The sequence below is a fragment of the Camelina sativa genome, chromosome 13 (assembly GCF_030686135.1).
Source record: "Camelina sativa cultivar CO46 ecotype springtype chromosome 13, ASM3068613v1".
NCBI classification, from domain to species: Eukaryota; Viridiplantae; Streptophyta; class Magnoliopsida; order Brassicales; family Brassicaceae; genus Camelina; species Camelina sativa.
The window spans coordinates 25,472,872-25,484,957 of NC_141892.1; the positions used below are offsets into that span (position 1 = coordinate 25,472,872).

A 12,086-nucleotide genomic window follows, 5' to 3' on the forward strand; every position below is an offset into this window, starting at 1 on the left:
AAAATCGGAAATTCGTATACTATTTGATTGAAAAAGCTGTATATAATAAAGGTTTCAGACTCTCTCTTTCTCTCTGCCAAAAAAAAAAAAAGCTCTTCTTGAAGAAGATAATCAAAAAACAATCAAAACAAAACAGAGCAAGAAAATAAAAAAAAACAGAGAGACGAAGAAGAAGTATCAAAAGAATACGAAAAAGGATCAGTAAGAAAGAGAGAAAGATGATGGGAGATGTGGTTTTGTTCATAGACGACGACGAGAAGATGAATTCAAATAAACTGAGAATCACGCGTTGCAGAATCTGTCATGAAGAAGAAGAAGAAAGTTTTTTCGAAGTTCCTTGTGCTTGTTCAGGCACCGTTAAGGTACACAATTCATTTCACTTTTCTTTTTACCTTTTTTTTTGTTTTTTTTTGGTTCTCAAAATTTCGAAATTGATGTTTCCGGTGGTGATGATCAAATCAGTTCGCACACAGAAGCTGCATACAACGTTGGTGTGATGAGAAAGGAAACACAACTTGTGAAATCTGTCTTCAGGTATAATTTTCTTGGCTTCTTGATTTCGAAAAAAAAAAAAGTTTTTGTGATGTGGGCTTCGCTGTATTCAGATAATTAAAAAAATATATTTATGTTTTGTTTGTCTCCAAATTCTTTAGTTTCTTGAATTTGTCTAGTGCGTCACTGTTTCTTCATTGTTGTTTTGTCGTCAAATTATTTTAAATGCCGATAATGAATGAATTAAGGATAATAATTTGATTGTCGCAATCACCTGTGGACTTACGGCTCTTTTTATTTCTTCCTTCATTCAGTGAATTATATTATTATAAAATATAAAAAGTTGGAAAACCATATGATAATTAGGCTCTTTTTAAAAACCTATCTTTTGAGATATAACGAGTAGTACAAATTAAGAATATCAAGAAGCCATGCAGGTGTATAGAGATGGATACACAGCAGTTTCAAAACAATCTAAATTGATTGAAGAAGAAGAAGAAGAAGTCACAATCAGGTAAATAGATTAATTATTTTGTTAAGACTTAAGAAGAAGGCATTTTAAAAAATAAATAAAATAGATTGAAATTATGCAAAAATAATTGACCCCATTGACGTGGTTTCTTGATTCTTTCCTTGCTTACGCGTTTAAGGGGGAGATAGATAGCTTGCAAATAGTTTATTACTCAATATTCTACAAATAATTTATAAAAACAATTTATTAAAATTTTGCTAGTTTTGTTTTAATGGAACAGAGTAAATGGACGACGAAGAAGAAGAAGAAGTAGAAGATTAGTGTCTATAGCTGAATCCGAGTTGTCTCAGTGTGATTCTGTTGCTGATAGAGGAGCTTCCTTTTTCAGATCATTAACTTTTACTGTAAGTTCTATTTTTTTTCTTCTCTTTTGATCATTTTTAGTTTGGATAATTAGAAAGTTATTAGTAATATATGAATATAATAATATAAATTAGTTAAAAACAAATGATGAGACATTGGGGGAAAAGTCCATAGTTTAAGGAGCTCTAAAATAGATATGGCAACCACTATTTACTGTTTCATAGCTTTTTCTTTTTGTTTTGGCCAAATCTATTTCGTAGTTATGTGGCAAAGCCTATAAATGTGAATATTTTTGTTGTAAGTTGTTGTTTGTGTGTGTGATATTAATATATTATAATGTTTCTTTTTTCCCCACCATGAACAAAAAAACGAAATCTTTTAACTTATTTTTTTTTAAAATGAATGTACATGTTACCGTTATATATATCTTTGTCAATATTTTTTCATGATTCATAGTCTTTTTACCATTTAGTATGAAGTATTATTATGCTTTTTCTCCTCCATAGCTTTTACCATTTTTTTTTTGGAGTTCATTGCGAAATTGGGGTAAGAATGGTTGGAATGTTGTTGCAAAAAAAAAATAAAAATAAAGGACATAGGTTGGGTAAGTTGGTGGTTGGCCAAGAATTTGAGTTTTTAGCCCTTATTTACACATTATACAAAATCTTGTCTCACCTAAGACCACAACTCCTACCAATACAATGTCTTACCCTTTACCAAATCAGGATTAGTTTACATCTCATCATACTACCATACCATCCATTATTTGTATTGTTTTTTTTTTTTTTTGACAATCCACTATTTGTATTGTTTTATAAACAAAAATTGGGTAACTTGAGTTTTTTTTAATAAATAAATACATTTTTTTTTTGCAGCTTTCAGTGCTTTTGCTGATGAAACATACATTCGATGTGATTTATGGAACCGAAGAGTATCCATTCACAGTATTTACGGTAAAAATACTCTTCCTTTTAAACAACCAATCATTAACTCAGATTTTTTTTTTTTTTTTTAAATCCTTAGTAATATTTTTATCTTTTGTTTTCCATGTTTTATTAATATATGTATGAAATAATTTACAGGTACTAACATTAAAGGCCGTTGGGATACTATTGCCAATGTTTATAATAATTCGAACAATCGCAGCTATTCAAAAAAATCTTCGTCGTCTTCAGTATCATGTAAGTTACCGAATTTATTTTAATTTCGCAAAACTCCTACTATATTATACTACTACGTAACAAAAATATATTATTAGCATGTTTGTTCATATATATTCCAAATAAAATGCATGTGAGGTGTGAATATTACGATTCACGCATGCGAGTACGAATTAATAGTATGTAGGTACCACGTTTTGAGGATTTTGTTGTGACTTGTGATCATGTTCATGGCAAAAAAAATCTTTCTAAAGGAACTTTGACTTCGATTTTATCATTTAATGACAAATGTGAAATATTCAACTCTTTCTCTCTATATGTTTTTGACTTTTGGTGACGTTTGACTTTTGAAAATAGGAATCTGATGAAGAAGCTACGTTGAGCTCTGAGTCTGACGACGACTACAACTTGGAAGAAGAAGAAGATGATGATGATGAAGAGCAACAACAACATTTGGCTTAAACCTGCTACTTAACCAACTTAACGCATTTTTTCTTTCTTTCTTTCTAATTCTTCTTTTTTTCTTTTACGTAATGCATCTATTCGATGCTTATGGTCATTACAAAATTTACAAAGTATAATTAAAAAAAGAAAGTCATGTTTTTATTAATTCGCCTTCGCGTTTGAATATTTTCCATACCATTACAGTTGATAAAAAAAAATTCAAAAATATCATCTACTTAGCTATAAAACAAAAGAAAATTAAATAACAGTTTTTTTTTTCTTTTCACAATAGTCTCATTTTATTTCATCCAAGATTACAAAGACAAAGACGGATACTTAAACCGCTAACAAATACGGGAAAGTACCATAGCCACAAACCCAAACGAGGGAATTAAAGCCGGAAATATCTGATCTTCCGGAGACAAAAGCTGGCTAGTTGAAAGAACTAAATCCCAGAGACAAATCCCAAAAAGGAGAGACAAAAGGAGGAATTAAACCTCAAAATCAAACATAAAAGATTGAAATTTGAAATTCCACATAATTAAAACCAAAAACTCTAATCCAAATGCTTCCGATAAACATTTCCACAGAACAGGAAGATGACGAAGAGGAGCTACAGACAGGAGCCTCGAGCAGAACCGATCAAAAGAAAGCCTCCAAAACTGAAAGCCCAAGAAGGGAGCTATATCGAGCTCACACAGCCACAACAACGACAGAAATGAAAACGGCAAAGCAGCAAGGAAAGAGCACATAACCTAACCCATCACAACCACTTCAAAGAACCAGAAGAATCGAGAAAGCGAAGGTTCAAAGGACAACCTTGAAATCTGATTGGGGAAAACGCCAGAGAGGATACCCATTCCTTAACACGGACATTCGTCGGCCCAGTCAAAGGCCACCTACAGACCAAAAACTGGTAACGCCACGCAAGAGAAGGAATAGAGATCGAACTCACCGCATCGTCTTGAAACTAAACCTGAGCCCAACAAGAACTTAGAGAAGGATAGTAGATGCCTTTGCAGAAAATTACCTTCCGAATGATGAACCCACAAATCGAAACCTTAGCCAACGCAAAACACCAGCAACTCAAGAGGAGGTGACAGAGTCGAAGTAAAAGGAATCACAAATTGCAACCCAACAACTAAAACTAAGACATAACCCACAACAAACCACAAACAGAAGCAAAGAACCCCACATAAGCTAAGCTAACAGAAGTAGAGACAAACAGAGAGATTGAGGCCAACGAAAAAGCCTTCACAACTTCTTCATCAAAGGATGAAGTCGTTGCAAAGAAAGGACCACCGTTAAGAACCTTCGCCGGATGCAGATCTGAAATCGCACCACCACACCCAGAACCCTAATCTCAACACCACCGCTTAGCCTAGATTCATCCGATCCTAGAGAAAAACCTAGAAACAAAAAGCAATTAAACTAACTAATTCCCCTCACAGCGCCGTGGTGGCCGCCGGATAGGAACCACCGACGATTCTGATTTTTTTAAACCAGAAGAAGAAGAGGAGAGAGAAGAGAGAGTTCCCTAAAAGAAGGGAAAAAGTTTTTTATGTTTTAAATAACAGTTTGTTAATTCCAGTTTTATTTGTCAATTGTCACATTTCACTAAATTTTTACTATTTTGTTAATTGCTTGTGATAATTTTTTTATTTTTTTTTGGCTGACTTTGTTTCAACAATGAAGATGAAACAGAATCTGAGAGTACTCAAACATTCTATTCACAAAATTAACCGATCCTACTATATACAATCTCTGGAAAACCCAAAACTTACACAAAAGGCTTCAAAACCACACCTCAAAACTTAGTCTACCCGGAGTTTAAATTTTCGACTGACTCGGGTTTTAGATTTTGACACGAGGAAGCTTATGGATCGACACTGGTTAAAGGGTTACAAGAAGAATGGCAAAACAGAAAGGCATAGAGCTGTTAAATTAGCTGGTTAACTTGAGATATGTGTTGGCCATGGAGTGTAGCTTAGATAACGAGTCCTTTGAAGTAGAGTTTTCAGAGACTGATGCAACACTACTGATGATCTGCTTTATCATAGCTTCCAATTTTTCACCATCAGTTTTTCCATGTTTTTTACCGTACAAGGCCTCAAATTCTTGGGATTTTATCACGGCTCTCTGAAGTACGTAATCTGGAAGACCTATGGAGATTAAACCAATAAAAGTATGATGAGTGAATGCTTCTGTTTAAGTGAGAAGAAAAGGAAAGCTTGAGGCAAGTGAATTCGATGTTCTTACCAGCTAACCGAGCAACATTAACTCCATAGCTTTTAGGACATGCACCAGGTGTCAGTCTATAGAGAAATGTAACTTCTTCTACTCCACCAATTCCTTCTCCTACTTGACATGCCATATGGCAAAGTGAGACCTATCCAACAAACAATATCAAGATGGATCGGTTTTAGAGAAGTTTTCGAATACACACACAACCAGATGACTAATAGTCTCAAGTCTTTCAAACTCAGAAACTGAAGCAGACACTTTTCACAATACCTTTGGATTGGTTTGATAATCTACAGAGAGACGATGATAATGAGTAGAGAATAATCCTCTACACTGCACCTTGTCTATGAAGTGCTCAAGTACGGATTCCCTGTAAAAAGTTAAATATTTCAAATGAACTGAACAATAACAGTAAGTCCCAACAACAAGATACGCAAATAAATGATTCATCATACGCAATGGCTTGTCCATCCGATGTTGCTGTTCCTCGTCCAAGCTCATCTAGCACCACCAGCGAGTTTCGGGTAGCTGATGTCTGCATATTATTATATTATAACTTTCTATCAATGTGTTTGTTGTTATTTCACATAGTTTAACCAAAGCATGTGACCAACACTCAAAAAGGTAACAACGTGTAAGTTCCACATTACTTACCAACATCACCGCAGTTTCTGAAAGTTCTGTTAAAAACGTGCTCTGTCCTGCCATGATATGATCTTTTGCACCCATCCGCACACATATTCTGTCAACAGGCGAAACCTCAAAGGTTTCTGCTGGGACATCTGCTCCAATCTGTGAAAAGATCATCATTGCTTGAGTCTCTTTTATCAACATTTAAATGGGTCAAGGTCCATTGCCTTCAAATTTTTTTAAATGATAGCCTACCTGAGCCAAGATTACAGCCAAGCAAACTTGGCGAAGAAGGGTAGATTTTCCACCCATATTAGGGCCTGTGAGGAGGATGAAACTGGCTTTCTCAGCACCACCTATTTTTACATTATTTGGTACAAAAGAACCTCTGCCTAACGAATCACCCCTTAGAACTGGATGCCCTAGACCAGTGGCAGATAAGTGTGGAACATCATCAGATCTAGAACCTGATACTACTGGGCGGCATCTTACTCCTTCATAAGAATCACTTGCAAAAGCGAGGCTGATCAACACGTCGAGCTCTGCAATAGAAAGAATCCATGTCAACAATGTATCCACATAAACGTCAACAATGCATTGTTTCATAGAATGCATGCTTAATTCTACAAGACAATCTTCCACCCATCTTGCCTATAAGATGTAATTGAACTATACCTCTGCCTAAGATTCATTTTCGTCTGCATGCCTACTTCTAACTGAGGTTATAAAGTGTGGAATCAAACCCAATTCTAACTAGCTTGAAAAATGTTTACAACGAAAAGGGCCCAAGCGATGACCCACAAAGCTAGCACTGGGTGACAGTTAACAGGAACTGAAAACGAAATATACATATTCTGGACGAAGATGGTGACAATTTCTTAATACAAAAAATTATAAAACATGATATTGTCCATACCAGCTGTTGCAGAAACCAATTGTCTCCATTTTTCTTGATGCTCGCAGAAACGTCCAATTAATCTCTGTGAAATGCTCTTTAGAGCCGATTCTTTTTCAGAATTTGCTTGTGATAGCTCTTTTAATAATTTTTTGATGGTACGAGTCCAATATCGGAAAACACCCTGAAAGAGAGTAAACAACAAGAAAATCTCATGTTTAAATTTAAGGGTCTATTTAGTAAATATATCCGCATTTACGAGAAGACTACATATCCTCACAATCATGAAACACGAGGCAGAAATACTCAACCATCATATCGACTTGTTGAGATGAAAGTGAAATGCCAATTTCTTTCGAAATGTACAATTTTTACCTTTTTCGATGAGCATAATTCATAATCATTAGGAACACTCCCACTTAAACTTTCAGGAACTTCCAAGAGGTATTCGTCTTTTCCAACTGTAACATAATTTATCTGGATAAAAAAAAAAATATCGCCAAAGCTCTGATTAGAAAATAAGAAAACCCTCGGTTGATTAGCCATTTAAAGAAAACAAAAAGTGAAGTAATTCTCACTGATGCATCTCCAAGTAATTTCCGTTGCTCTTTCAGATGTTTTTTCAAACTGAACTCAAATTCTTCTACTGCTTTGCAAGCACAATCATACTCTTCATCAGCTCCTTCATGGGGTATTACACGCCCCGAATTGTGAGCTTCTACCCAGTCAAAAGCATCCTTGAAATACTTAATGGAGGATGATATATTCGGAAGACTTTGACCTGACATAAAAATGATATTAGATGGTCTGCGATTTGCCAGGAGTTATTAAATGAAGCTCTGGATAGGCAGCAAATTGATGTACCAGGAGTTAATAAAGTAAGCAGACGCCTGGATTTATCATGCTTCAAAATAGCACGGAGAGAAGAGCATGCTTCTGCCATTGTTTCACAACCACGTAGAGTTGATATGAATTCTTGTACCAGCTTCTTTGCCGTATCTTCATATAACACCACTTTATCTCCGTTTCTCCCACTAGCTTCACTATTACACCACGTAGAGTTTATAACAAATATGTTTAGTAAATCTTTGGTATAAACATAGTGTAAGAATTAACATGTTCTCAGTCCAGCTAATCCCTTACATGCTAGAAAAAATACGTGCAATCAACCGTTCCATGTCTGGAAGTCTGGACAACGCCTTCCGGAATTCCAGTGAGTACGGAAGATTTTCACCCTGAAGGTAGGGGCAATACCATAACACATAGAGTTGTCAGATGGATAGTGTAAATGAAGAAGCAGCGTAAGCTTCATAATTAGTTGAAAGCATACGAAAGCATCATCTTAGCTAGTTAAACAAGCTAGTTAAACAGTGACAAAAACATGCTCCTGAACAGAAATGGGGAAATAGTGTAGTTCTGGAGAGATTCGTTAATTAAATAATAGAAATGAAAATGGATTAAATGGGAAACCAAGTTGACAAGTTATTTTCTAGTTGAGAAACAGAGAAACGTATCCTATTGCTTGTTAGAAGACTCACCCGCAGAATTGCTACAGCATCTTGTCGTTCCTTGATCAATTCCGTATTATATAAAGGTCTTGCCAGCCATGCTTTTAGTAACCGTTTCCCAGATGCAGTGACGCATTGATTCAGTTGAGCATACAGCGTTCTTCAAAAGAAAACATTCTTAGGTTAAGATCACATCAATCATTTAATAAAACATAGTAAGATTGAGAAAAAACTTTACCCCGAATAGCCTCCATTTCTACTGTTTTCAAATATCTCAAGGTTTTCGAGAGCAGCAGCATCAAGAACCATGTGCTGTTTCTCATTAACGTTGCTGAAATCACAGTAAGGCAGGGATTCAAACTTGGCAAATCTAAGCAGACTCTCATCCAAGAATGCTTGTCGCAGGTAGTAAATGGCACCACCAAGAGCAGAGAGTGCCAGGCTGCCATTCTTATCTTCAGTTGCTAATTCAGTCAGCATTTTTGGAAGGAAGCTTGAACCATCACCTAGAATCTTTTCCTCACTAGAATAAGCCGAAGACGGTTGACAACTGATTCGATTGTAGAAAATTCCAACTTCATGCATGGTCTTCTCTGCATCCCAGAATTCAGAAAGTGGGACCAGATTATTTACTAAGGGATTTCTGGTTTGTCTAACTATTGTTCTCTCGGTTGCAGTACTCAACACCTTAGCTGGTTTAATAATTTCAACCGGCCTTATCTCAGATAGCAGGCAAGATAATGCACTGCAATCTCGATCATCCTTGAACTGGTAGGAACGGAAAAAAAATGCCATCAATTAGAATAGAAGAGTCAAAAAAAAAAAATCCCCCAAGACTGTTCCTAAGAGAGTGATAATTCGAGAAATGTTACGTATGCTAAGTGCAACCAGGCACCAAAATCCAACGACTAGAACTCACCTGGCCCAGCATTATCTTCTTTGTCGCAACATCAACCAAACAGACACCAAAAATGTGCTCTGCTTTCTGATCAGTTAAACTTTCTCCTCCTTCAGTCAATGCCATTAGATAAGATGCATCCGGATTAGTTGATAGCATCTCCCCATCTGTCAGCGTGCCTTTTGTAACAACTGCACATATTTCACGCTTCACAACCTACAAAAACAGGAGGAGCGTCACTAGGAGTCCTCCCTATCATAATTTTTCTAAACTGGCATCAGCCAAGGTGAACAAATTTTAGTTTCAAGAGCAAACAAATTAATTTACTTGAAACTGATGATGCCTACAAAATTAAATTCATAGTGGGACATACTTTATCCTTGGAACCTTTCTCTTTTCGCCGTTGCTCCAGCTGATCAGGTGTTTCTGTTTGCTCCACTACTAAAACCCGATAGCCCTGTTCCATTCAATCCAATCAAATTTCTTTCTAACCCAAAGTATAACTTCTGCCCATGAATGTAATTTCACCACTCGTAAAAAGAAATAGATAATGCTTGAAGTGGAGTAGCTATAATTCTGGACACAAACCTTTCTAACTAGTTTCTCGATGTTTACAGAGAAATTCTTCTCCGGAAATCCACAATGAGGTTGTTCTCCCTACAAAACAAATGCATATGTCAGATACTTGCAAAGAGAGAAACATTAGAAACAATACATGATAAATTTGTAATGTAACACCAATAAAAAGAAACTTTTTAGCATGATCTGATGCCAGATCTTTGGGTTTTTGGACAGTTTAAAAAGATGTATTCAAATGCGTCAACTAGTTATGAGTACAAAGAGTTACCTTCATGTACTGGATATCAAGTTCCTTGGCTCCTACATGTGCGTCCATCTCAAAAAGCTCATAGAATTTACCCATCTGCTTGTCACAAAAGAAGACTATTTATCCGAGAATCTCCCATCAATTAATAAGTTCTAACTAAAGAAGTAATTACTGTTCTACCTTGAAGAATACAACTTTGTCCATATGCTTTGATTTAAACTCCCACCATTGTCTCTGAAATAAGGCCATAAAATCAAATAAGCGAAAGTTGATTAGCTTCACCAAATATCCTGAACCCGATTTACATGTGCTCTTCTTACCTGGCCCCCTGTTAACTTTTTCACAAAATCAGGAGGAAGGTAGAGTGTCCTCGGATCATAATTCTCATCGGTAGGGCGTCTCCTTTTAGCATCCCTTCGGTCCCTGTTCACCAGAAATAATTTTCAAGAACAAACTTAGCTTAAATAAAAATCATGCAGCATAATAGTACATCATGAAGTTAAAAAGAAAATTAGAGATGTTACTGCAAGTAGAAAAAATATTGCTTAAGAGACGAAGTACCCTTATGTGTATCTAAATAAACTGGAAGTTAACAGAGACATTCTAGATTCTCTAAATTATCTACTCTTAACCACCGTAGCAAATGGCCTCTAAGATGGAAACAAATTTGTCAGAGACTTACACTCCCAGGAAGCGGAATTTTTCAGATTCACGAGCACCAAATCTAGCCAGAGCATCTCCATCCAATATGTTATCGTCCAAACCATTGACTACCTTAACAGCTGAATTAAGACACAAAGAATATTTAGCAACCAACAACAAATACTATCTGAAACCACAGTCAGAGCAAAAGACATATCACAAACCGAAGATGAAAAAACAAGCATGATATGTTAACAACAAGAGACTCTTAGGTTTACCTTCTACAATCTTCGTCGGAGGCTCCACAACAGAAGCCTTAAAACCTTTCAAAATAGTGTCTTTATCAGTCCTGCTTTTCTTCTCACTGCCTGACTTCGTTACTTCACTAGTCTTCCGCTTTCTAGAGTCAGTTTTGGAAACTCTATTAACCTTGGGAGTTTCTTCATCTTTCTCTTCCAAGAGCTCTTCTTCATCCATCTCATTTTCATCAACCAATTCCACATCATCATCTTCTTCACTCTCGCATACCTCCTTCCCCACGTTCTTTCCCCAGTCTTCATCGCTAGAATCATCACCATCACTTTTATTTTCTTTCTCTTCTTCCACATCACCCATCTCCACATCATCATCATCCGTGACAACTTTTCTCAAAGCCGAAGCGCCTCGTCTCAATCGCTTAAACCTATCTCCTGATTTCGCCCCAACAACCCACTCAATCTTCTCCTTCCTTAAATCCAAAGACTCTTCTTCCCCATCTTCATACTCGACTACATGCTTACCCTCACCCTTATCATAAAAAGTCACGCTCCCATCGTACCATCTCTTATCCAACGGCCAGAAAACCCTAACCTGCTTTCCCACCACCTCGTCCCCGTACGTGATTTCCGTCGATTGAGGAGGCGAAGGAGTCTGTCCGATGACGAGCAAAGGCTTCTTAAACTTGGACTGTATAGGAGAAGGAGTCGCAGGACCAGGGCTAGGACTGCGAGCAGGAGGATCGGGATTAGGGTTCAATTTGGGAGTTTTCTTAGGCGGTGACGGAGACGGATAATTAGGGTTAGGGTTGTTAGATTTGGGGGTTTTCTTATTGGGAAGAGATGGAGCTGGTGACGGAGACGGAGAAGAAGAAGATGAAGCAGATTTCCCAAAGAAAGAGGTAATTTGACGCTGCTGGTTCACCAACGGAGATCTTCCACTGATCTGACGACGAGACGGAGCCATCGGAGAGTGAAAAAAAAAAAGCGAAAGAGATTTGAGAGAGAGAGAGAGAAGGGAAGTGAAACAGCCGGCGAAGGTAGTGAGAGAGTGTGATTGATGAGAAAAGCCTATTATTATGTAGAGTAGAGGGATAGCGCGGGAGTATTTCACCGGGAAAAACGCCGGCGAAACTTGCAAATTGGCGGGAAACAACGCCTTAGTAAAAAAATACTAGGAAAATAGTACTCTTTCCCTGATTCTCTCTCTGTCCGTCTCTCGAGATATTCATGCCGTTAAAGCTTTGCCCGGTATAGC

General features: G+C 36.9%; 2 protein-coding genes across 2 annotated transcripts; one reads left to right on the forward strand and one right to left on the reverse strand.

Moving 5' to 3' along the window:
* The first annotated feature begins 54 nt into the window (after positions 1 to 54).
* On the forward strand, positions 55 to 3,097 carry LOC104737577 (uncharacterized). The gene is made up of 7 exons (XM_010457784.2): positions 55 to 362; positions 463 to 534; positions 930 to 1,006; positions 1,245 to 1,368; positions 2,203 to 2,280; positions 2,410 to 2,508; positions 2,845 to 3,097. The coding sequence occupies exons 1-7, from the start codon at positions 219 to 221 to the stop codon at positions 2,947 to 2,949; spliced, it is 699 nt and encodes a 232-aa protein (XP_010456086.1). The 5' UTR covers positions 55 to 218; the 3' UTR covers positions 2,950 to 3,097.
* Positions 3,098 to 4,639: 1,542 nt separating this feature from the next.
* LOC104737578 (DNA mismatch repair protein MSH6) lies at positions 4,640 to 12,042 on the reverse strand. The gene is made up of 21 exons (XM_010457785.3): positions 10,853 to 12,042; positions 10,615 to 10,714; positions 10,253 to 10,355; positions 10,113 to 10,166; positions 9,954 to 10,028; positions 9,695 to 9,763; positions 9,480 to 9,563; positions 9,128 to 9,322; positions 8,447 to 8,976; positions 8,239 to 8,368; positions 7,844 to 7,935; positions 7,565 to 7,743; positions 7,279 to 7,481; positions 7,076 to 7,177; positions 6,722 to 6,884; positions 6,061 to 6,347; positions 5,830 to 5,967; positions 5,631 to 5,710; positions 5,446 to 5,545; positions 5,191 to 5,320; positions 4,640 to 5,093 (listed from the first exon to the last, which is right to left on the reverse strand). Exons 1-21 carry the CDS (start codon positions 11,793 to 11,795, stop codon positions 4,876 to 4,878), a joined length of 3,975 nt encoding a protein of 1,324 aa, XP_010456087.2. The 5' UTR covers positions 11,796 to 12,042; the 3' UTR covers positions 4,640 to 4,875.
* Between the last annotated feature and the right edge of the window lie 44 nt (positions 12,043 to 12,086).